We start from the raw sequence: 26,708 nt of genomic DNA, 5'->3' as shown, positions 1-26,708 counted from the left end.
AAGCGAGGATGTTTAAGGGAGACGCAGAGGAAACTATCCTAGAGCAGACAGTTGCTGACTGTGTGCACACATTACGCATGTCTGTTTTAATCTGTGTTCTGGTCTCCTTCCCTAAATTTCTAATACTCTGTATTAATTATTGTAATTACAAACTGTGGATGACAGCCATAGTAGTTATTCCTGCAATTTGAGTTTGTGGAGAAGGCAATTAAGATTATCAAGTAGTTGGTATAAATAACCCATAATCTGGAAAATTTTTTACTTTTGTTTTTTTTCTTTTTTGAGTTGGGGTCTCGCTGTGCCACCCAGACTGGAGTGCAGTGGCGCCATCTTGACTCACTGCAACCTCTGCCTCCCAAGCTCAATCAATCTTCCCACTTCAACCTCCAGTGTAGCTAGGACTATAGGTGCACGCCACCGTGCCTGGTTAATTTTGGTATTTTTAGTAGAGACGGGGTTTTACCATGTTGCCCAGGCTGGAAACTGAGACAACTTTTAAGATGAAGTTGCTAAGAAGGAAATAACTAGGTGGTTGGCAAAAGAAAAACTAGAAAAGACAAGATGGCCAGGGAGAGATTAGAGCTTTTTTCTATTGTTTTGTTTTCACAAAATAATACAATATAATGTAATAAATGCCATACAATAAATATAATGGTATACAAAAGAAAAACAAGATATATTTGGGATATTGATATGAGAGAAATGAACATCAGAGAATTAGAAAATTGGTGTTCTTAGTATTGGAATAACCACAAAATGTTCTGTGGTTCTATGTGGTCTGATGAAAGAAGGAATCCTATTACAGGATCCTGAGGGTCTGGATTTGAGAAAGAGCTTTGCCATTTAAGAGCTGTTTTCATTTGTGATTTATATATTCATTCATTCAACAAGTATTGTTGAACATCAACCATGTGCCCACATTGTTCTAATTGTTGCAGGTGCAATGGAAAATGTTAGACCATGTCACTCTCCTCATGGAAATGTATAGTGTAAGGCAGGGGTCAGCAAACTTTTTTGTGTGAAGGAACAAACAGTAAATATTTTAGGCCTTACAGCTTTTATGGTCTGTGCCACAACTACTCAAATCCACAGGTGCAATGCAGAAGTGACCACAGACAATACAAAAACGAAAGAGCTGGGCATGGTGGCTCATATCTACAATCCCGGCAGTTTGGGAGGCCAAGGCTGGAGGATCACTTGAGCCCAGAGTTTGAGACCAACCTGGGCAACATAGTGAGGCCCCATCTCTACAAAAATAAAAAATAAACATTTGCCAGGTGTGGTGGTGTGCACCTGGAGTCCCAGCTATCGAAGAGGCTGAAGTAGGAAGATTGCTTGAGCTCTGCAGGTCGAGGTTGCAGTGAGCTGTGATTATGCCACTACACTCCAGCCTGGGCAACAGAGTGAAATCCTATCTCAAAAAAAAAAAAAAAAAAAAGGCAACAAAAGGACATGCTGTGTTCCAATAACACTTTATTTATTTTTTTTTTATTATTGTACTTTAAGTTCACACTTTATGTTTTAAAAACAAGTGGTAGATCAAATTTAGCCAGCAAGCTACAGTTTGTCAATTCTTGGTCTAGAAGAAGAAACAGACACAAGCCAAATAATTATGCATATGAAAACACGTGCAAAGATCCAGTGGCAAGAAGACACATCAAGCTTTGGAGGGACTGATAGGAGACCAATGGAGCTGCTTCAGGGAGAGGCACGTGAGTGAGGCTGGAAAGAGAGGAAGGGGCAGACCAGCAGGGTCTTGTAGGACACTTAGGAGTTTGGTCTTTACAATATTGACAGTTGACAATCTTGGATTATTTTAAGCAGGATGATGACATGATCAGATTTGAGTTTCAAAAGATCATTCACTGCAGTGTTAGGATGAGTTGGGTTACATTTTCTCATCTGAAACATAAAGATGGATATACTTGCCCTGTGTATTGAACAGGTCATTGTGTAATCAGTGATCACACAAGATTATACAAGGTGCACAGAAGTGTTTTATGAAATATAAATGCTATAGAAAATTACACAGTCATATTTTACAGGAAACAATACCACCATATGGTCATATGCTTTCAAGTTTTCTCTATGAACAAAGGCAATCTGAACTCATAAAAGAAATATTTTTGTTTATGTTATCAGGCTTCCCTCACCAGGGAAACTACTCCTTAGGGAGTTCACTAAAGAGAAGGAATGTCTTTCACTCTCTCATACTTTCTCCTCTCCCCTCTCCCAAGCACATCTGAGTTGCTGCCTGGACTTCACACTTAGCTCCAAACCCATGAAAAATTGCCAAGTATAAAAGCTTCCCAAGAATCAGATGGATTCTAGGGTGTCTTCACCCGAGAAGCAGGATAAAGAGAACTTCATGGGTAAGTTCCTTTTTCCTGTCTTAGGCTTGTTTTTCACATATATGGCAAAGCAGGAGTTGTAGCATTATGGAGAGGTATAGAGTAGGAGATATATTTGCAGAAATTGACTTCAATTTCATCTATAGCCCAGGATTTTGAATTCATTGCTTGTGCTGATTCATTTGCTTCTTGAACAGCAGCCTATAACTTGCTTTAGTTTTCATTCAATTTTTGATAAAATTGTTGTTTATCTTTGCATTTCTTCTTTTTATATTAAATAGCAAAGATATGTTGAAGAGGCTGACTTTTCTCCAACTTCAAATATTTTCTGATGATGCTGAGATTAAAAAGAAAAGTTGGTTTGAGCTGCATCATGTTTGATAAATAGAGAGAAGTTGAGAAAAATAAAACAACTTATAAGTACCAACTACTATCCTTAATACTAATGACTATTATGTGTTACAAAGCATTTTGCTTGCATTATCTCTTTAAATTTTACAATAATCCTGAGGTAGATCCTCTTAGAATCTCATTTTACAAATGAGAAAATTGAGCCTTGGAAAGTTTAAAAAGTTGCCCAGAAAGTGATTATGATGGTGTGTGTGTGTGTGTGTGTGTGTGTGTGTGTGTGTGTGTGTGATGGTGTGTGTGTGCATGTATGTGTATGACCTAACCTGTGCTCTATACCTTAAGTTGCCAAAACAGCCATAGTATATGTTAGAAATAGAGAACACATTTGGCATTATTAATACATAAAAGAAGAAACTAGGCTGCGTGCACTGGTGCGTGCCTGTAACCCCAGCACTTTGGGAGGCCAAGGCAGGCAGATCACTTGAGCTCAGGAGTTCGAGACCAGGCTGGGCAACATGGTAAAACCCTATCTCTACAAAAAGTACAAAATTTAGTCAGGTGTGGTGGCACATGTCTGTGGCTAAGTGGGAGGCTGAGATGGGAGGATTGCTTGGGCCCAGGAGGTTTAGGCTTCAGTGAGCTGAGATTGCACCACTGCATTCCAGCCTGAGTGACAGAGCGAGACCCTGCCTTAAAAAGAAAAAAAAAAAAAGAAGGAATAAAGAAAGAAAGAGGAAAAAGTATCCATTTAGAGACATTTACGTGAATTGGAAACGTAAGTTTTCTTTTGAAGTAGGCATGGAAACCTTGATAAGCTTGAAGGCGGTAAATATCATCTGGAAATGCAAGTGGGAGGTCTCAAGAGTCCCCTTATTTATCTTTCCTGAGACATTTAGTTTCCATTTTAACAGGTCAAGACATCAACTGGGTGGATGGCGTGACTGAAGCTGTATCATCAGTGAGAAACTTGAAAGTACTCATGAGTTTTCTTGGTTTTGATTTTTGAATATGAAAAACTGGCACTATCACAGAATGAACAGAATGGGGCTTATATTTTGCAATGTCTGATTTCCTGTGCTTTTGTAGTTTCTTAGGAGAGATGCAATGTGGACCATTCTCTAAGATTTGTGGACTAAGTTTGCCCTTGCAACTCAGATATATATAAAATATATATATTATACAATATAACATATATAAGATGTATCTTATATAATATATAATATATAATACATATGTAATATAGTATATATAATTGTATATTATATACTATTTTATATATAATATAAATATAGTATGATATATAATATGTAATTATATGTACTATAATATAATATATAATATATAATATAATTATATATTATATTATATAAAATATAATATAAAATATAATTATATATTATATATAATATAAAATATAATTATATATTATATATAATATAAAATATAATATATAATATAATTACACATTATATAATATAAAATATAATATATACTATAATTACACATTATATATAATATAAATATAATATATAATATAATTACATATTATATATAATATAAAATATAATATATAATATAATTATATTATATAATATATAATATAATTTATAATATGTACTTATGAATACTTGATACTTGACAGCACATAATGACAAATATATTTTTCCAGTTGTCACTTATTTTTTTACCTTTTTAATGATACGTTTGATATTAAATATATAAAATTTCAATATATAATATATAAAATATATGTTATATAATATAGTATATGTAATATATATATTTAAAATCTTTATATATATATTGAGCCAGTGTTATTCAGTCCTGTAAGCATTATAGACATTTCCCTTCACAAATGGTGAGGAAATTATTTAATATGTAAATAACTGAGCCCTTGTTGTCCTTTCCTGCAGGAACGTTATGTGAAATAAACTGCTGGCACACTTTATTTATTTTATGTTTAGAGATGGAGTCTTTCTCTGTCGCCCAGGCTAGAGTGGAGTGGTGCAATCTCTACTCACTGCAACCTCAGCCTCCTGAGTAGCTGGGACTACAGGTACGCACCACCATGCCTGGCTAATTTTTGTATTTTTTTAATAGAAATCTGGTTTCGTCATATTGCCCAGGCTGGTCTCGAACTTTTGGGCTTAAGCGACCCTCCAGCCTCAGCCTCTCAAAGTGCTAGGATTACAGGCATGAGCCACTGTGCCAGGCCTGGACCAGGTTTTGAAAGCCACTCGTGTGCCTCTTTTTCTAACTCCAAGCTCATGACACCACAAGGGTAGATTAGAATCACCTGAAGGAGTAGGTGATATTTGCACTGTAGAAATGCTATAAATTAAGGCTTTCTTCCTTTCCCAAGGGCCCGATTTTTAGACATTTATTATCACATCACTACTTAATAGCTTCTGACATTCTCTTCTGCCTCCCCTTTATTCTTTTTTGATTTGTTTTGTTTTCTAAGAGTTAAAGTGAATTGGAATCGAAATCACAGAAATCTTAGATGTTCTTCTCAAAATTAACATGTAAAAGAATCTTCCTGGGGAGCTCCTTAAAATACAGATTCCTAGTCTCTATCCCCAGAGGTTCTAGTACTTAGTCTATGTCCGTGTTGGGTTTAAGATTTGCACCCACACCAGCTCCTGTGAGCTGGCTTGGCTGCCAGGCTAAGAGAGCATTTTGAGCAGGACTATATTCCTTTTCAGCAATTCTGCACGTTCCTTAAAAGTGTTCCTTAATGCCAGCTGTGTGCATAGAGAAAAAGGAAGGAGGGAAGATGAATTACAGGGGATGAAAAGATAATGTTTACCCCTCGTGTTTTACTTTAGATTTCATCCGATAATCAAAGTCCTTCGTTCTCTAGAGAGAGAAGCAGAAAGTTGCTGAAGTTCTATTTTGCTGACTGTGTCTTCACAGGATTGGAAATGAACACAGAAAGGGAGATAGAATGGTTAACACTCATCCCCAAGCTCAGGAAAGGTGATTGTTCTCATTCCACATACTTTTAACTTTTCCTCTGGGCAGCATTTGGTCTTCTCTGCTCTGATAATGCAAAGCACTTCCTTTTTGTAAAATTTGACATGATTATTTATTTTAAATTTTACTTTTAAAAATGGTAAATATAGGCTGGGTATAGTGGCTTATGCCTGCAATCTCAGCACTTTGGGAGGCCAAGGCAAATGGATCACCTGAAGTCAGGAGTTCGAGACCAGCCTGGCCAATACGGTGAAACCTTGTTTCTACCAAAAGTAAAAAAATTAGCCAGGTGTGGTGGTGCCCGTCTGTTATCCCCGCTAATGGGAGGGAGGAGAATCACTTGAACCCGGGAGGCAGAGATTGCAGTGAGTCAAGATCATGTCCAGGGGCAACAGAGTGAGACTCCATTTCAAAAAAACAAACAAACCAAAAAACAAACAAACAAAAAAACAGGTAAATATATCAAAAACAAAACTCAGAACAATGAAAAGCACTTATATTTCCATTATTTAGAAATAGACGCTGGGGGATAGAGCGAGACCCTGTTGAAAGAAAGAAAGAAGGAAGGAAGGAAGGAAGGAGAGAAAGGAAGAAAGGAGGAAAGAAAGGAGGAAAGAAAGAAAGGAGGAAAGAAAGGAAGAAAGAAAGAAAGAGAAAGGAAGGAAGGAAGGAAGGAAGGAAGGAAGGAAGGAAGGAAGGAAGGAAGGAGGAAGGAAAGAAAAGAAGAAGAAGGAAGGAAGGAGGGAGCCATTGATAATATTTTGGTTAATTTTCTTCCAATATTTTTTCTATTTTATACATATACTTCTATATAATTGTGATTCTACTGTCCCTATAATTTTGCATCTTACTATTTGTTTTTTTAACATCATACCATAATTATTTTCTCATGCTTTTATAAACTTAAAAATATATACATAAGATGACATTGTATAGATGTATCATAGTTTGCTTAATTATTCCTGCACTGTTATATTTTCAGGGTGGTTTTCATTTATCACTGTAATAAATAACATTGTAATGGGACTTTGGACATAAACCTCAAGGACGAAGTATTTTCATTTGTTGTTGTTGGCAGTGCTGTTATTTCAAACAGAGAGAACTGAAAGCATGGGAGAATTGTGAGAAAGAAGAATGATGCAAGGAAAACATTTCTTCTTCTCCTCCTTCTCCTTCTCCTTCTCCTTCTTCTTTTTAGACAAGGTCTCGCTCTGTTTTCCAGGTTGGAGTGCAGTAGCACGATCTCAGCTCATTGCAAACTCTGCCTCCCAGTTTCAAGCGATTGTCCCACCTCAGCCTTTTGAGCAGCTGGGATTACAGGCACGTGCCACCACACCCAGCTAATTTTTATATTGTTAGTAGAGATTGGGTTTCACCATGTTGGCCAGGCCGGTCTCGGACTCCTGACCTCAGGTAATTCACCTGCCTTGGCCTCCCAAAGTGCTGGGATTAGAGGCGTGAGCCACTGTGCCCAGCCCTGTTTTCTTCTAGAAATGATGTGTGAGTGAGGGTACAGTCAGGTGGAATGTATGGAGAAAAATGCAAGGACATACGGTTCTTTGGTTGACTTTTTTGAGAGAAAATGGAATCTTGTCTGATGAACCATGATTTCTGTACAAGGACTTTCTAACAGATCACTAATTCTATTATGTTGCTGAACATGGCCCTGATCCCGTACTTCAAAGCACTTAAAAGTATGCCCTGTATCCATTCAGCATCCTCTGTGAAGCAGGAGGTGGAGACAAAAAATAAAATACCTGTTCTCAGAGCACTAACAATTTACGGGGAAGACACAAAAGTTACTAAAAATTACAAGGTCCTATAAAAAAAGTTATGATAGAGGGTGTACAATCATGTGCTCCTTAACGATGAGGATATACTCCGAGAAATACGTTGTCAGGTGATTTCGTCATTGTGAGAACATCATAGAGTGTACCTACACAAACCTCAGTGGTACAACCTACTGTACTCCTGGGCTATAGGGTACAGCCTATGGCTCCTGGGCTACACACCTGTACAGCATGTCGCTGTACTGAATACTGTAAGCAGTTGTGACACTGTGGTATTTGTATATCTAAACATAGAAAAGGTGCAAGAAAAATAAGAACACACTATGATAATCTTATGGGACCACCATCGTATATGTGGTCCATCATGGACTGAAACATCATTACGTGGCGTGTGACTGTATTACAGACTCAAAAGAGGAGCACCCAAAGGTGAGGGTGACAGAGAAAAATCTTCCTGGAAAAGAAGGGGATGTTTGAGCTGAGCCCTGCTGAGGAAAATGTGGGACGCAGAAGGGGGCTGAGGAACACAAAGACCTGTGCGAAGGGACAAGATGTGTGAGGACCTAGGTTACTTTCTCTACGGCAGGGGGTATTCATGTGATGTTAGCACATGGCTTGACTACCTCATCTGGATCACCTAGACCCATACTGAAAGACGATCGAAAGTCCTGCTACTTGAAAAACAAATTACGAATGTGCAAAGAGCCCATGTGTGAAGCCTGGGCTCTGAGTGGCAGCCTTGCGGTTGCTCCCGCTTGTAGGGGACAATGCCTCCAGGGCATGAAGAGGGACACTCAAGGGGGCTTTGATTGTGTTGGCAAGGTGTATATTCTTAAGTCAAATAGTGGGTTTAAGCCTTTTTCTGAAGATGATTTTGAGGGCTCCGAATTTAAAGAAGAAAGAGTGGGGTGTTGAGAAGTACACAATTTTCATGTAAGAGAAGGGTAGGGGGAAAATAATCAGTCACTCATGCCTGTGTCTGGCTCAGTGAATCTGAATTTTTATATAAGGTAACAGACAGGGGAAAATTCAGGGAATCTGCTTTTTTTTTTTTTTTTTTTGAGACGGAGTCTCGCTCTGTCGCGCAGGCAGGAGTGCGGTGGCACGATTTCGGCTCCCTGCAAGCTCCGCCTCCCGGGTTCCCGCCGTTCTCCTGCCTCAGCCTCCGAGTAGCTGGGACTACAGGCGCCCGCCACCACGCCCAGCTAGTTTTTTGTATTTTTAGTAGAGACGGGGTTTCACCGTGTTAGTCAGGATAGTCTCGATCTCCTGACCTCGTGATCCACCCACCTCGGCCTCTCAAAGTGTTGGGATTACAGGCTTGAGCCACCGCGCCCGGCCAGGGAATCTGCATTTTACATAAGGTAACAAAGATAAATGGGACAGGAGAACAATCAGATATGCATTTGTGCCAGGTGGACAGAGGGGTGATGCATCTGTAAAGATAAGCTATCCATTTACATTGCTATGGTGAATTTTAATAGAAATGCTTTAGGGTAAACATCTTGGAGCTCAGTAGGAATTTCCTTGTGGGCAAAAATATGGGGGAGGGGTGTAGCTTTTCATCTTGTAACCATCTTATTCAGGAACCAAAAAGAGGAGGCAGATTTTTGTGACTCAGTTCCCAGCTTGATGTTTCCCTTTGGCTTAATGAGTTTGGGGTCTCAAGATTTCTTTTCTTTTCACAAGGTAGTTTCACAACTCAGAGAAAGGTGCCCACTGAAGTTAGGCTTTTAGTTCCCACAGAAACTGATAGATAGGGGTGCTACTTTCTTTGATGTTTATATTCCAAAGGCTAGCTCCTGAGACCTTCAGAAATTTAGTCCTGGGTTGTGAAACTGGCAAGAGGCTTTTCAAAAGATTTAAATCACAAAGAGGCAGAGAAAAAGTTTATATTAGCTAATATATCCCATTAATGAAACAATAAAAATAAACATATTTTAAAAACAAAGAAAAAAGAATTTATAATGACAATTTTGTTTTTGTTGTTTTTGTTTTATTTAATTTTTTATTTAAGAAAATGCCCTAAGAAAAGGGAGATTAGGGGCCTAGAGTCAGGAAGAAGCCCGTCTAAAGTTTAGTCAAGCTGAGATTCGCTTTAAGGTTTTTTGCCCGCTATTATATCTCTGAGATTCATCCATATTTTACATACAGCAGTAGTTTTGTCTTTTTTTCTTGCTGAGTAATATTCCTTTGAATATGAATATACCACAACTTCATTTATCCATTCTACTGTTGATGGATTTGGGCGAACTTCATATCTTGGCTTCTGTAAATAAAATGGCAATGAACATTGTTGAACATATTTTTCACTATCGTCAGTAGTCATTGCTCTCAGGTGTTAGTTGGAAATTGAATACTGAGTCATAAAGTAGGTACCTGTTTAGCTTTAGTAGACACTTCCAAATAGTTTTTGAGGTGATTGTACCAACTTAACTTCCAACAGCACATCTGAGCACTCCAGTTGCTCCTCAAACTTGCTAAATATGGTTTTGCCAGTCTTTAATGTTTGCTATTCTGATAGCTGTGTACTGGAATCTAATGGTGGTTTTGACTTTCATTTTTTTGATGTGTAATGTACATCATCCTATTTTGATTGTTTAAAATCATGTCATAATACTTAAACAGTTATTTCTGCTAAGAAACTAAGACTATGATAACACAGACTTGAGATAAAATATGGTAGGTAGTATTGATCTAATATTTAAATACTCTTGACCAAGCTGAAGTTGAGAAATAAACAACCAAGTCACCTAGCCTGTTTTATTGACTGTAATTCATTTCTGTTTCTAGTGTCATTTAAGTGGGGGTAGTGATACAGAACATTCTCTCCTACTTCCTGGCTCACACAAGTAGCCAATCTCGCCTTGAGTGTTTGGCCCTGGTTCTAAAGGGTATTTAAGTCTCCCCTGGTGTAAAGAGCTGTATCTAAGCACCAGGAATAATGCCCCGAGGATGTGCCTCTACCAGTGAACCTTGGCTTTGCCTCACTCCCCAAGTCAGTAAAGGTGGACACCACCACTGTCAGTTTGTGGAATTTGTGGGTGTCACTTTACCTAATGAGAGATTAAGATGATGGAGGCAACACTAAATAAACCATGAAGTTTTCTGGTTGCAAAATGAAGGGTTGGCCTTGGTTACGTCTTAAGTCCTTCCAGCTGAAGTTCATGGGTGCCTCTCCTCTTGTCAGTGGCTCTGGGTCTCAGCTTTCATAGCTTATGGCTCTACCTTTTTCTTTGCAGATTGAAAGGAAGGTATTGATTAAATATTTCGCTGCTGTTGTCACAGCCGCACACAGGGGGAAGTCTCCACGTTTCACCAGCTGCAGACTTCCTAGAAGTAAGTGCAGCAGAGTAATTAACCTGGTATCATATCTGTTTCTATTGTTTCCGTAACCGCCTGAGGGATTCTTCCTGCCCTCTGCATAAAGAAAGACCACAGCAGTGTAGTAGAAAAAGAGTTTAATCGATTGGAACTCTTGGAGGCATGTTTCCCATTTTATTCTCCAGCACAGATTTTGGCATAGAATTGATAAAATATTTGTTAAATGAATGAAAAAACCAGGGGCAACGTGTTGGGGGCAGCAAAATCCAGTTCTCTACTAGGAAGTAGGCATATGATGGTGGCTTTATGGTTATGTGACAATTGTCCAGAGAATACACACGTTTGTGCATTTGGTTCAAACAGACGATCAAATGTGGTCGTCACTTAGTGACCAACAAAGGTGTTGTGCAGCCCCTTTTTCTTCCATCATCCCCTCAGAGCCTTGTATAGCTTGAAGTAGGGCGATTTCTGAAGATCTTTGTATGTAATAATACAATCCCAGCATATCCCTTCAGTCAGAATTGTGATCTTCAAACGCTGCTCTCAGTATAGCATCCTAGTTTCAACTGTGGGAGCGAGTGGGGAGAGAGACAGGCTGCCAGGAAGAGTTGCTCTGTGTGGTCTCATTCCCGGCTGTGCATGCTCCCAAGGCTGAGCTGGGAGCCTGCAGGGAAGGTGACAGCAGCACTCACAGCTCCACTTTAACTGGCAGCTAATGAGACCGCAGGCTCCACCAATTCTGCCAGAAGCCACGGCCTGGGTGATTCTAATACTCCCGTGTAACTCTTGGAAGAATGGTCACATTCTCTTCTCTTGTCTCTGGCAGCGTGTCTATTACCTAATGGAGCTGAGCCTCATGTGCACATGTAATGATGCAAGGGCTTGATGGAACTCTAGAGGCGAGCTTGTAGGTCAGTGCGATTTTCTCCGTGACGAACACTTGCTTATGCAGCTGGTGTTAAGGCTGTGTCTACTTTGGAAATGTCCAGGGCTTGGCTCCGGGCATTAAGCACAGTTGGTGTCCTGTTGGACCCCCAGCTGCCAGTGCATGCTGTGCTGCTAGTCATAGCCCCAGAACACCCCAAGGTTTCTGAATACCAAATATTGCAGTGCCAGGAGGGAGGAAATACACCAAACGTGGCAGGAACTGTGCTGCCTTCACAATAGTTTTACCAAGATTTTACAAAGGTGCATATTAGCCCAGTGAGATATGTATAAGCACAGCTATTACAGCTGTGTCTGTATAGGCAAAATTGCAAATAACCTTAATGATAAATAGGAGAATGGTAAGTAAACTGAGACACAGGTTTAAGATGGAATAGTATGCAACAATAAAGAAGAATGAGGTAGATGAGTAAGTAATGCCATGGAAATCTATACATGATATAAAGTAGAAATGTGGGTACAGTGTAATGCCATTTATCACAAAATAAAATTTATAAATCAAAGCCAATATATTCTAAATGTAGATATATGTATGTAAATACATAGGAGTGGGTCTGTGGAGAATACACACCAAACCAGTAACTATAGAACTTCTCTAGATAAAAGCGGGACTGAGGAGAGGATGGTTCGGGGAACTTTAGTTGTGTTGCTTAAATTTTTTTTTCAGTAAGAATATATATCTGTAGGTTCTGTCATGAATACTAAAAAAGCACTAATAAAATTTGACAAAGATTCTATGAGAATGCATAAAGTGTCTTTGCACCTTGTGTAATGATAGTTTGATTCGCCTCCATGTGGGTTCAAAGTTTTGGGAGGTGATATTTTAGAAATTCAAATTTCAGAGTATTCAGGCAAGCCCTTATTGTTCAGAATATATATTTATATGCATTTGGAGCCTATAAAAGGCCATTTTTACTCAAAAGTTTTTAATACGAAATATGTAGCTAAAATGTAGTGATTTTCACCTATCAGAATGTAACGACTGAGAAGGTTGGAATGATTTAAGGAGAACAGGACATGTGTGAATATGCACGTCTATGCTGTTGGTGAGAGTGGAGGTTGGTACAAACTTTTTGAAAGGCATTTATCATCTATCAAAATTGTATGACCTAACACTTCTACTACTAGGGATTTATCCTACACAAGTGCCCCAAAACACACATTTAAAAACATTCATCAAGGCATTGTTTATAAGAGCAAAAGCCTAGAATTCTCCTAAATATTCATGAATTTGGCTCAGGTCTCAAAAAATTAGTAGCAGTAAAATGGGTAACTGGGGATAGATTTGGCTCAGGTCTCAAAAAATTAGTAGCAGTAAAATGGGTAACTGGGGATAGATTTGAGGTAGTGTCATTTAGGTTTAGTGACTTTCTGCAATTGGATAGGGAAGAGGCAATGATGACCTGCCTAACTTGGGCAACAGGGTCGATGGTGAAGGCACTGACTGAGATAGAGACAGTATATGGCGTTTGTAGAATGAGCTGGCTGGGGATATCTAGTCCTAGTGCTTGTGTATGGAGAATATAAATCAGCTGGAGGAGATCATGGGGATGAGAATGGGGGTGGTTGTCAAGCAGAACGGAATAAGGAGGAACAAGGATTTAAAAAGAGGTAAAATGGGCTGGGTGCAGTGGCTCATGCCTGTAATCCCAGCACTTTGGGAGACCAAGGCAGGAGGATGACTTGAGGTCTGGAGTTCTACACCAGCCTAGCCAACATGGTGAAACCCCTTCTCTACTAAAAATACAAAATTTAACCACGCGTGATGGCAGGTGCCTGTAATCCCAGCTACTCAGGAGACTGAGGCAGGATAATTGCTTGAACCTGGGAGGTGGAGGTTGCAGTGAGCCGAGATTGCGCCACTGCACTCCAGCCTGGGCGACAGAATGAGACTTTGTCTCAAAAAAATAAAAATAATTAAAGGAGGTAAAATGGTGACTTGAAAGAATGCTAAATTAAAAGAGTCAGCCAGACCTGCTTATTTTACAAACAAGAATCCCTGACCGGGTGCAGTGGCTCACGCCTGTAATCCCAGCACTTTGGGAGGCCGAGGTGGGTAGATCACGAGGTCAGGAGATCAAGACCATCCTGGCTAACACGGTGAAACCCCGTCTCTACTAAAAAATACAAAAAATTAGCCGGGCGTGGTGGCAGGCGCCTGTAATCCCAGCTACTTGGGAGGCTGAGGCAGGAGATTGGAGTGAACCTGGGAGGGAGAGCTTGCAGTGAGCCCAGATTGCGCCACTGCACTCCTGCCTGGGTGACAGAGCAAGACTCCGTCTCAGAAAAAAAAAAAATCCAGAGACTTCAGAAATTATATAATTGATGTAATTAATGCTACAGAGTTTTAGGTGGTTGAAGTAGGATTTTAACTCAGTCTCATCCTATTGCAAAGCAATATTCATTAAGCCAAAACGCACCTGCTATCATTATGTGTGATTGGCAAGCAGAGATCTTATGTGACGAGTCAATATAACAAAACTTTTATGAAAAGTTAGAAATGGCAAATGTCAACATCTGACAACAAGTCCCTGGAATACATATTCATCTGTAAATGGGAAGAATAGTAGAATACCTGTTTAAAACTGTAGATGTTAATGTATGGCCCAGGAGCCATATAAAAGTAATCTTATTTCATCCTCATCAAATTCTCTACGGTGGGTAACTTCTAACCCCATTCTACAGATGAAGAAACGGAAACCCAGAGACCGAGTGGTCTTCCATCCTAATGCTTTAGAATTGGTAAGTGACAGAGCTCACATAAAAACTCATAGCTCGGGACTTTTCAGGATATTTTTCCGTGTGCCACACTGTGTCCCTCTGGGTATAACAGTACCTACCTACCTGCCTTAGAGGGTGCTTTGAATTTTACCTCGAGAATTCACAGGACCCAGACATCTGATGATTCTGGTGTGGATGGTCCAGAGATTATATTTTGAGAACTACGGTTTATGTGTTTTGAGAATAATAAACTATAGCAACCCCATAAAATGTAATAATAATTATTTCTGCTTCTTGTTACGAGATTTTTCTTGGAAGGAATAAGTTCATTTTAATTTTTAAAAACCTGAATAAACATTTGAGTGTGTGTGTGTGTGTGTGTGTGTGTGTGTAACTACATTCATGGTGTAAATGGATTTAGGTTTCCTATTCAGCCACATCAGGCCTGGCCAGCTGTCTGGATAGGTTCCACACCCATGCAGCTGGGTGGCGTTTTAAAGAACCACGTTGGTTACAGACTTGCTTCCTTCTCATTTCCTAGGTGTCAACAGTAAACGGCTTGGTGTATGCGGCTGGCTCCTGTTTTCCCTCTCTTTCCTGTTGGTGATCATTACCTTCCCCATCTCCATATGGATGTGCTTAAAGGTAACACCCTGGGACATAAACTGGGCTCTCTATATGAACTGACAAACCATTAGGACTAAACATTCTCCCTTAATCTCCTAGATCATTAAGGAGTATGAACGTGCTGTTGTATTCCGTCTGGGACGCATCCAAGCTGACAAAGCCAAGAGGCCAGGTATGAATGACGCTGTGGCTGCCTCTGACAAAGATCAGGGACACCTAATGCTACTGCTACCACCTTCAATATTTTTCCTGGTGGTGCCTATTAAGAGTCAAAGAAAAATTGCTGGAAGCTGGCTCTCTTGCCTTTTGGTACAACAGAAGAATGCCACCTTTTTATGCAAGTTGGTGGGAATAACCACCAGTTTGAGAGTCTGGAAATCTGGCCTGGCTTCCTAATTCTCCCTCTGAGAGATTCAATGAATGTGAGCAACGGGTGGCTCTGGTTACATTGGTTGAATGTCATTTATTACCAGGACCACCAGGAGAATGTGGGAAGAATAAGAGGGGAAAGTAAATGGCCAACGTAGACCATTAAGTTACTCAACGAGAGTATATTGAGAGCTGGTGTTTGATGCTCACTCTTTGAAAAGGACTAAGTGAAAAGCAAAAGGTAATTTCCTCTCATGGCAAGTAGATGCATAGAAAGATAGAGCTGGAAACCATTGTACGTTGCCTTTTGCCAAATCCCTTGGTTTTGAAATAAAAGAACATGAGGCCCACATAAGTTTGATGAATTATCTAAGATTATCCTTATAGTTAGAAATAAAGATGAGCTTTCAGGCCTTCTAACATCTAGAATAGTATAGTGTTTATTTCCATCCTTTCTTTACCATCTTGAAAACGAAAATATTCCAGATAGTCATGTTATAAAAGAAGGTGGTTTTATTTGTTTGTTGTTTCTTATTTTTGCCAGCAGTTGGGGTGTAAAACTATAAGGTACTAAAACTCCCTGAAGTAAGATATTGATTTAATGCTCATAACTTCTCTGAGCATATATGTAGTTGAACCATAGGAAATTGCTGACTTTGTTTTGACTCCCAAACATGGCAATTTCATAGGATTAATTCTAATACTCTGGAAATGAGGGGCTACCAAAAGCACTGTCTTAGAAGGCACAGGAAAAGCAATCGTTACTAGCTATATTTCTCTGATAACATTTGCTTTCTGCCCCGGTTATGACTTGTTTGAATAAATTGTTCTCTCTGCAACCGGAAGGTCTCTGGGATAGGAACTTTCCTAAGCATCGCGATGCTCTGTGTGCTTCGCCCTTGGCCATAAGCCCTGGATCTGTTAATATATAAAAAAGTATGGGAAACTTCAAGAGGAGAAACTTGTGAAGGAGGCTTCTTGGCCTTTTTTTTTTTTTTTTTTTTTTTTTTTTTTGAGACAGAGTCTCGCTCTGTTGCCCAGGCTGGAGTGCAGTGGTGTGATCGCAGCTCACTGCAACCTCTGCCTTCCAGGTTCAAGTGATTTTCTTGCCTCAGCCTCCTGAGTAGCTGGGATTACAGGCACCCACTATCATGCCTGGCTAATTTTTGTATTTTTGTAGAGATGGGGTTTCACCATGTTGGCCTGACTGGTCTTGAACTCCTGATTTCACTCGATCTGCCCATCTCGGCCTCTCAAAGTGCTGGGATTACCGGCATGAGCCACCACACCCAACAACCATTTCAAGCATAATCTTACTTGTCTAATTTCATAAAGGACCTAAGAAAAAGAAGGTAAAAACTACTTACAGATGTTCTCGTGAGTTTGGCAAAGCAAGAATCATTCAACTGAGGTATAACAGCCCAAGATTAACTTCTTCCTGGTTGTGTTACACCTGGTGGGGCTAAGATAATAAGTTAAAATAAATTTTGGATCCAAGAGAAGCAGAACAGCCAGAACTTGGAGGCCTCTAGAGAAAAATATGTCACTTTTAAATGAATTTTCCCTGAAGATTTCACCATTAAATGTCTCAGGATAACAACTCTCGTCATACCTGTCTCTGGGGTAATGAGTTACCTCAGAATGTCATAAGGACAAGAGGGAAACAAGCCAAATTGCTAATGGAAAACCTTTCCACTTTTGTAAATTGTAAATTATTCTTGAATAATAGCTGATACTTCATGAGCATTTAACACATACCTGGCGCTGTGGTTAGTATTTTATTTCATAATCATGTTGAATCAGGCTTATTCTTCACTACCAGCTTATATCTATTAGGTAACCGAAGTGTTAGGTGAGTTTTCCCTAGTCACAAGGCTACTAGGTAGTAGGGTTGGGACTTAACTCTGTCTAGTTCTCAGGTCCATGATTTTAACCACAGTGACCTGGCACCAAAAATGGCAGTAAGGTTTAGAGGCCAAAATAAAGAAAGCACTTTAGCAGCATATTTTGCGGATACTGCCACCCCTTTGCGTGGTGTTCGGCTCCAGAACTGGTTTCTGCTGTGAAAACAAAACAATAGTGCAAAGCCTTCTTGATTAATGGAAATAGATTAGTGACCCCATCTTGCCGACATGCCTTGTGGTTCTAATCTTTGTAACTCTCACAGTAAAGAACAACATTCACCAGGGTAATGTTAAGAGTTCCCAGGGTCCTCAAATAAGCTTTCTTATGCCCATCCTTCCCTGACCCAGCCCCAACTTAATGCCTCACAAATCAGAAAGAAGTAGATGTGTTGACAGCTGGAGAATGCTATAGTACGTGAATTAGATCATGGCGGTGGAGAAACTATTAATTCTGGAATACATTGATTTAGAGGAATGTGAGACCCTGGGAAGATTTTCATTCAATAATCCTTCATTACTATTTAAATTGACTGAGAATGTTGGCAGCCACTGATATTCAAAGTCAAAAGTCTATTACTTGAATCTGTTACGTGAGTATCTTTATTATAAGGAAACTACTTTCCAAAATATTTTTTGGTGGAGTATTTTAGAGCAAATACAAAATACCAGATCATGTCATTTTACCTGTAAACACTTTAGTCTGTGCATCTATCTGATAAGGACTTTATTAACACCATGCTGCTGTGGTCTGAGTATTTGTGTCCTCCCAAAATTCATAGGTTGAACCTAATCACCAGTGTAATGATATTAGGAGATGGGGCCCCTGGGAGGTAATTAGATCATAAGGGAGTCATCCTCATGAGTGGCCTTGTAAAGGAAGTCTAAGAGACCTGCCTTGTCCCTTTCAGGACACCACATGACCATCTATACACCTGGAAATGCACCCTGTATCTATGTGCATTGTATCTATTTGCACCTTGATCTTGACCTTGATCTTGGACTTTCCAGACTCCAGAACTATATGAAATAAGCTTCTGTTGTTTATAAGCCACCCAGTTTGTGGTATTTTGTTGCAGAAGCCTGAACAGACTAAGACACATGCCATTATCACAACCAGGACAGTGAACTAGAACACCTTAATATCTTCTTTTATTGTTTTATTTTTTTATTTTTTTTGAGACAGAATTTCACTCTTGTTGCCCAGGCTGGAGTGCAGTGGCACGATCTCAGCTCACTTCAACCTCTGCCTCCTGGGTTCAAGCGAATCTCCTTCCTCAGCCTCCCAAGTAGCTGGGATTATAGGCATGCATGACCGTGTCTAGCTGATTTTTTAAATTTTTTTTTTAATTTTTAGTAGAGATGGGGTTTTGCCACGTTGGCCAGGCTAGTCTTGAACTCCTGACCTCAGGTGATCCGCCCACCCTGGCCTCCCAAAGTGCTGGGATTACAGGCATGAGCCAGCGTGCCCAGCTCATACAAATCTTTTAATATGCATTCTGTGTTCAAATTTCCCACTTGTCCCAAAGGAGCTTTTCACAATTGGTCAGAATATTATTTTTAATTAATGTCAAAGTAAACACTTGGATAGAAGCAGATTGTTTTAAAAATAAAAACCAACATTAAATGTCAGGGATCTTTAGCTTCTTACCAAAAGACTTTACTTCCCAGGCAATTACTTTTCCTTAGTCACTGACTTAGAGGATGAAATCATTTTCCTCAGAGTTTCACGTGTTCATACTGAAGATCATCTGAGAAACATGTATCGTCCCATGTAAGTGATGCACCACACTGCTATGAGACTACTTGTAGTTATTTGCAATAGAGCAACATTTTAAAGTGATTTTTTTTTCTCATAGGTTTGATCCTGGTTCTGCCATGCATAGATGTGTTTGTCAAAGTTGACCTCCGAACAATTACTTGCAACATTCCTCCACAAGAGGTAGTACTGATTAAGGATATGTCGCTCGAAATTAAAGGTGTATTTTCCCTATTGTACGGACCATTACAACTTTATAGTACACTTTTAAACTACAGGAGGGAAGGTGAGCTGAGCACCCCCAGAGACCTGCTTGAATTGCCCTTGGTGATTCCTGAAACTACCAAGAATTTGTTTTGCCAAATGAGAATGAAGCCAAGAGCAAGGAGACTTAGAATTGGCCTGGTGTGAGAAAGCCTGACAGCAGAGACCTAGTCAGCAGGAAAGCTGAGATGGAGAATGACAGAGCAGAAGCTTGAAAGAGACAGACAGACACTGTATAAAACAGCTGAATAGAATCTGACAGAGGGCAGACGGATGGCAGTGGCTGTTTTTGATTCCACCCTCTCTCTCACCCTCTCCGAAGAATTTTTCATCATATCCACATGAGTACCATTTGCTTTTGACTTTAAATTATTTCTTTGTTTGGGTGCAATAGAGGGGCAGGCATAAGGACAGAGGAGAGGCTGTCAGGGCCCACTCGTGTTTGTATTTCACATAAGTATTTTTTTTTTTTTTGAGACAGAGTTTCACCCTTGTCGCCCAGGCTAGAGTGCAGTGGTGCAATCTCGGCTCATTGCAACCTCTACCTCCCGGGTTCAAGTGATTCTCCCAACTAGCTGGGATTATAGATGCCTGTGACCGCACCCAGCTAAGTTTTGTATTTTTAGTGGAGACAGGGTTTCACCAACTTAGCCAGAAGGGTCTCTCGAACTCCTGACCTCAGGTAATCCTCCCGCTTCGGCCTCCCAAAGTGCAGTGACAACAGGCCTGAGCCACTGCACCCAGCCCACATAAGTCTTTTAATTCTTGAAGTACTACAAGTAAATGACCAAAACAGTAACTCAGCAATAGGGAAGAGGAACAGAGTTACTAATTATCACGTCACCCTCTCATAACCAAAGTGGTTCAGGTTAGAGGAAAAGAAATGCAGGACCTAGGATATGGGAAGGCAATGGTGATAAGAAGACAGAAAATCAACATTTATAAATATATGTTAATTTTCTTCTATGTGGTTCAGGAAACTCAACCAGGACTCAAACATGATGTCTTCATGTCACTTAGGAACTGCAGAATACTTACTTTTGAATTCAGCCCCAGGTCAGACGTGGTGGCTTATGCCTGTAATCCCAGCACTTTGGGAGGCTGAGGCAGGAGGATTACTTAAGGTCAGGAGTTCAAGACCAGCCTGGCCAACATGGTGAAGCACCTACTCTACTAAAAATACAAAAATTAGCTGGGCATGGTGGCATGCACATGTAATCCCAGCTACTCAGGAGACTGAGGCAGGAGAATCAGTTGAACCTGGGAGACAGAGGTTGCAGTGAGCAGAGATTGTGCCACTGCTCCAGTCTGGGGGACGAAGCCAGACTCCGTCTCAAAAAAAAAAAAAAAAAGAATTCAGCTGCACTCAGGAGAGGTTGGGATGCTTAGTGACCTTTAGCAGAGACTTTTCTGGCTCTGTAATGGACAGTTCTAGGTTCTGCTTCCATAGTATACCCAGAAATCTCTCATTTGCTCCAAAACATCCTGTCACATTATTCCGAATGATTGATGCTGAACCTCTCCATAGAGCTGAATCGATTTTTCTTTACATGGTCTCTGGTGCCATCTGTGTTTTCTAAGAAGCACTGCTTCAAGTCTGATAAAAACTGAAAACCAAAGAGTACAGGTATCAGGGAAACAAGTGTTCTACCTCTGCTTAGAAGACTGAAGATAGGAGAATGACAGAAGGGCTGTACTGTTACATTTAAAATGGAAGGGCCTGTTCTTAGGATGTCAAGTCAAGGGTTTCTGCCTATAGGATGTAAAGCTTCTTAAGATGAAGTCACAGGGGTAAGTATAATGACAGCTTTAGAGGAATTGCGTATCAGCTGGGAAGATATTCTATCCAAGCCAGAACAGCTTTTAGGTGACTGTAGCATGAGTTGTTGTTACTGCTCTCCTTCTGTGGAGGATGGCTCTTGGGCTGGCTGTCACTTTGTCAGCAGTGGTGAAAGTCATAAATAAGTGATTTTGCCCTGTTCTTACTCGACAGATCCTCACCAGAGACTCTGTGACTACTCAGGTAGATGGAGTTGTCTATTACAGAGTCTATAGTGCTGTCTCGGCAGTGGCTAATGTCAACGATGTCCATCAAGCAACATTTCTGCTGGCTCAAACCACTCTGAGGAATGTCTTAGGGACACAGACCTTGTCCCAGATTTTAGCTGGACGAGAAGAGATCGCCCATAGCATCCAGGTAAAGATACCGTGAACTAATAGTCTGTATCTTTAACTCATTGATTTTAATTATTAGTGATGATGAAATATCAGCAGTTCAAAGCATCCCCACCACATGCATGCTTGCACACACTCACACACAGACAACTGCTCTAGGGGTGAGCTTCCGTTGTGATTTCACTCACCTGTTACCACAAGAAATATATTTAAATGTCTGAGTGCAAGAAGGCAGTTGCTGAAATTGTGCCCCTTATCCATTTTCTTTGGAATTCAAAATTATGAATTAATGTCTTACCAGTAGTCTTTTCTGAAGAAGTTAGAGATCAGATTTATTTTTAGCTTAGATTACTCCAGGAGTGCAGCCATTTCTCAGGTAGCCTATATATTTAAATAGTGTGAAAGTTAAATTCAATTGAGACACCATAGACCTGTCATCTCTAGAAATTCTTACACTATACCACCAAATATCACTAATAACATTAATAGTAATGATAATTATAATATCAATAAAGATGTAACAGCTATCGATCTCATCTCTTACACACATGAGTTTATGAACAAGAATACTTCTGTATTTTCTTTTTTTTTTTTTTTTTTTTTGAGACGGAGTCTCCTCTGTCGCCCAGGCTGGAGTGCAGTGGCATGATCTCAGCTCACTGCAAGCTCCGCCTCCCGGGTTTTACACCATTCTCCTGCCTCAGCCTCCCGAGTAGCTGGGACTACAGGCGCCCACCACCTCGCCCGGCTAGTTTTTTGTATTTTTTAGTAGAGACGGGGTTTCACTGGGTTAGCCAGGATGCTTTCGATCTCCTGACCTCGTGATCCGCCCGTCTCAGCCTCCCAAAGTGCTGGGATGACAGGCTTGAGCCACCGCGACCGGTCTATTTTCTTAAATCAATTGGATTCTGAGCTCCTTTTCTGTAAGTTAATTATATAAAGACATTCAACTTTGGTTCTTCTTGGCCTCTCCTCTAGTCCCTAAGGTAGAGGAAAGATCCCAAGCTTTTATGAGGCAGTATGAGTTCTGCATGATAATTCTCCATATTGTTTATATGTGACCCATGAATTTAACAACTCAAAGGTATCCCATCCACAGCCAGGTCATTGACTTCTTGTAAGGTGTCAGTCTCTCTCAGTGTCCTGCAGGGATCACAGAAAGGCAAGGGAGGGATCTCTTGCTATTTGGTAGCAGAGATCTCTGCCCCCACCCCTTTAGGGGAGCTATCCTTCTGATCCTACCATTTCTCAAGACATTCATCTTCTCCAGGATGACCAGCAAGATATCTTCAATGGTTTTAAGCTTTTACAAAGACAAGCGTATCTTTGAATTTACTGCTTCTGCCTCGAAAAATATGCCTTGCTGCTTCTTTAAAGCTGGCCATAGAGCAGAAGTTAAACAGAGTGAGATAAATAATATCTCAAAAAGGACTCAATAATAGTACGCACTCAGTCATTGCTAGGTACTGAGAAGTATCTTATATGCATTGTCTCCAAATCTAATAACAGTCCTGAAAGAAAACCTTTTATAGGTAAGAAAACTGAGAGCCAGATAAGTTCAGAAACTGTCCCGATGATTCACAATTACAAATGGCAGAGCCAAGGCAAATTCCAGGTCTGTCTGAGAAACCCATTCATTGCTGCCTGCTTGATACCAGTGACAAGCAAGTTTGGGATATTTGCTCAAATCTAGACGTATCTCATATACCTCCTTGGGAATGGTTTTGGGGTAGATCATGCTGATAGACACCCACTAAAAGGTCTGCCATGAGATTCACTTTAAAGTCCAGAAAATGATCAATAAGGTTAACTCTTATTCTCTTCCCAAATTGTCTCACTCCAAATGCTGTAAATGCAACAAAAAAAAAAGAAAGAAAAATGTATCTTGCAAGTATAAAACATAACAGAAATGTACATCATATCACCTGTCTTTCTTATTAGTCTTTTCTTTTGATTTGGAAACAGACTTTACTTGATGATGCCACCGACCTGTGGGGGATCCGGGTGGCCCGAGTGGAAATCAAAGATGTTCGGATTCCCGTGCAGTTGCAGAGATCCATGGCAGCCGAGGCTGAGGCCACCCGGGAAGCCAGAGCCAAGGTGAGGGTTGTGCAGCTCACACATGGAGGGAGAACCGCCTAGTGTTGGGGCCAACAAGGATAGGACTTGAACAGAAGATTGGGTCTCTCAATTATTTTCATAAGAAAGGGGTTTCTTTTCCCAGTTTTACTGAGAATTTTCCCTGAATTAAAAGGTAACCAGCAGCTTACTGTACCTTGAGGAAGTTTGGTAGCAGGTCTTGCGTTAAGAGGATGCTCAGTAACATACTGAGCGACTTAGCCAAGTAGGTCCCAACTCCAGCCACATGTCAGTGTTCCCCGGGGAGAATTTAATAGAACAAAACAGAATACCAATTTCCAAGCCTTATTCAAACCCAGGCTTGAAGCAGTCTCGAGTGGGCTAAGAAACCTATATTTTCATAAAGCTGGTAACTTAAATGTAGCCAATATGGAACCTGTCTTTTGCGCATCGTTGTTCTTATATATTAAATGCTGCTGGAATAAAAGGGGGCAATTAAATACAATCCAGGTAAGAATTACAAAATGGAAGTGTACCCTGGCTCTGAATGTCCTTGAATCTGTTGAGATTCTGGCTTTCATGCCTGTGTGGATACCTTTCCTGAAGTATCAGAAACCAACTGGGCTTTGAAGCCTGCATGTATCCTCTTTGGAAACTTACCTGTTAGCTGATGAAGGCGTTTCTTTGACTCATTTCTGACTCATCTCTGGTTTATCTGCCAAGCTCCAGCAGCTTCCAAGAAGGGACTCGGCAATGAGAGAAGAGAGATTACTTTTGCACATGGGCAGATGGCCACAGATAGGGCAGCTGAATCACTCTTGGACAGTCTGAGAGCTTGAAAGAGTGATGTACTTAAGAGATTGCCAGTGTTACAAGGCTGGCACTTATTGCTATTTGTAATCAAGAGCCAAAAGAACTAGAAACAATTCTCGGTTTGTAAGAATGACACCAAAGTGGCAACAGAATGAACTTAAAGACATCTAAGATAAGTAAAAATGATACAAATGTCAGTTAGAGGCCTTACATTTCAGACATCTCTGGAAATGAACGCATCAAGTAGTGAGGCTCCAAAGTGCTTCAAGGCATTAGTAGGGTAGATGCCAAGTATTCATTTGTATTCAAGAGAGTACTTTTATTTTTGTTTGACAATAAAATCTAGGGACCTGTCATTTGTAAAATATAACTCCTTGCTTCCTGCAACCTCCTTGAATTTCTCTAATTACGTTAGGAAGTGAAACTCTTATCCTGGCCAAAGAAGTAGATGAAACACATGTGGCAACATGGGGACTGGGGAGAGGGGTATCAATACAGACCCAGAAAAAGGAAGCACTAGTTACAGTGTAAAGTTTATTTCTGAACGATTTTTTTCCTGTCATTTCAGGTCCTTGCAGCTGAAGGAGAAATGAATGCTTCCAAATCCCTGAAGTCAGCCTCCATGGTGCTGGCTGAGTCTCCCATAGCTCTCCAGCTGCGCTACCTGCAGACCTTGAGCACAGTAGCCACCGAGAAGAATTCTACAATTGTGTTTCCTCTGCCCATGAATATACTAGAGGGCATTGGTGGGGTCAGCTATGATAATCACAAGAAGGTTCCAAATAAAGCCTGAGGTCCTCTTGCGGTAGCCAGTTATTGCATAGAGAGTGGTGTCTGTTCCTATGGAGAAGCCAGCAGTTAGAAACAGAGAGAATTCCAACACTGTTCATGTAACAGTAACTCCAAAGATGGAAGAGCATTGGCAGGAAAAAGCTCTAGAGGCTATATGGAAAAAAAAAAAAAAAAGCAAAAATGAGACCTGTATATTACTTTTATTTTTAGGACCATAATCAACTTTATAATATTCTTATATAATTAATTAGTGGTGGTCTCTGACTTTATAGCAGGAACTTTCTGGTAATATGAGAAGAAATCATTGGGTGACTGTGACTAATGTTTCAGAATTACTTTTTAACTGTTGTACGAAGCACTCCAGATAATTTATAAAGTAACATAGGCCTCATATTTACACTATGTATTTGCTTTATAATTCCGAAATAGTTATTTGCTAAATCTCCAATGGTTGCAATGAAACCCCACAATGCTGAAAACAGATTGATTTTGATGTTAAGAACAAAAGAAGTATGGAAACTTCTAGGCTCAGACATGTCCCCTGTGCCACAAGGCAAACTGCGTTCAGCCCACAGTCCAGGTCTCTTGCTGCATGTCCTGCAGGGAGTGGCCAACTCTCCACCTCCCAGCACCAGTGTCAGAGGGTGGGACAGGGCACATGAAAGCGGCCAGCTCCTGTCAACTTATTTACTTACAAGGGAGAATGCTTGGAAAGGTTGTGTTGGTTGAAACCACTGAGGAGCACCACCCTGGGGATTGCATGTTTTCACTCTGTTCTTAGTCCCAGGAGCCACAGGTAATCGAGAATGTTTGTGAATTCTATCCACATCCCCTCCCCAACCTGCTAAATAACCTGTTAAAAACAAAGAAGGGATAGAATAGAAATGAATTGCAAAAGTTACATTGTGGGAGGTTATTTCGTTGCCATGGTGCAATTTCCTTTTGGAATCAGTTTTGAGAAATGGACTAGAATTTTTAAAAGTTATTATTTTTGGCTGAGGCGGGTGGATCACAAGGTCAGGAGATCGAGACCATGGTGAAACCCCATCTCTACTAAAAATAGAAAAAATTAGCCAGGCGCGGTGGCGGGCACCTGTAGTCCCAGCTACTTGGGAGGCTGAGGAAGGAGAATGGCGTGAACCCGGGAGGCGGAGCTTGCAGTGAGCCGAGATTGTGCCACTGCACTCCAGCCTGGGCAACAGAGCGAGACTCTGTCTCAAAAAAAAAAAAAAAAAAAGTTATTATTTTTGTACAGTCTTTGTATTACACTGTGTTCAGCCCTTTAGGGATGCCAAGAAATATCTTTATTTTACAGGTAAGGAAGTGATGTTATGAGGCTAAATCACGTGGCCAAGGTTCCTCAGCTAGTGAGTGTTGGGTTAGGACTGAAAACCATGTCTCAGTCCAAAGTCCTTGCTCCTAAACATCATCAAGTTTTATTTTGAGGAAGTGTGAGCCAAAGGGAGAGAGC

General features: G+C 40.4%; 1 protein-coding gene across 2 annotated transcripts; it reads left to right on the top strand.

The window, feature by feature from the left end:
- Positions 1-2,210: 2,210 nt before the first annotated feature.
- On the top strand, positions 2,211-26,138 carry STOML3 (stomatin like 3). Of its 2 annotated transcripts, XM_037986779.2 has the most exons (8): positions 2,211-2,372; positions 11,619-11,703; positions 15,000-15,103; positions 15,185-15,257; positions 19,215-19,297; positions 21,372-21,575; positions 23,519-23,653; positions 25,014-26,138. In XM_037986779.2, exons 3-8 carry the CDS (start codon positions 15,092-15,094, stop codon positions 25,236-25,238), a joined length of 732 nt encoding a protein of 243 aa, XP_037842707.2. In that variant the 5' UTR covers positions 2,211-2,372; positions 11,619-11,703; positions 15,000-15,091; the 3' UTR covers positions 25,239-26,138. The 2 variants fall into 2 exon arrangements, with proteins under 2 accessions (XP_037842707.2, XP_037842706.2); XM_037986778.2 differs by lacking the exon at positions 11,619-11,703.
- The last annotated feature ends 570 nt before the right edge of the window (positions 26,139-26,708 follow it).

This window comes from Chlorocebus sabaeus, chromosome 3, assembly GCF_047675955.1.
Source record: "Chlorocebus sabaeus isolate Y175 chromosome 3, mChlSab1.0.hap1, whole genome shotgun sequence".
NCBI lineage: Eukaryota > Metazoa > Chordata > Mammalia > Primates > Cercopithecidae > Chlorocebus > Chlorocebus sabaeus.
Note: the sequence above shows the minus strand (reverse complement) of the source record. Positions and strands in the feature narration are given on the sequence as shown.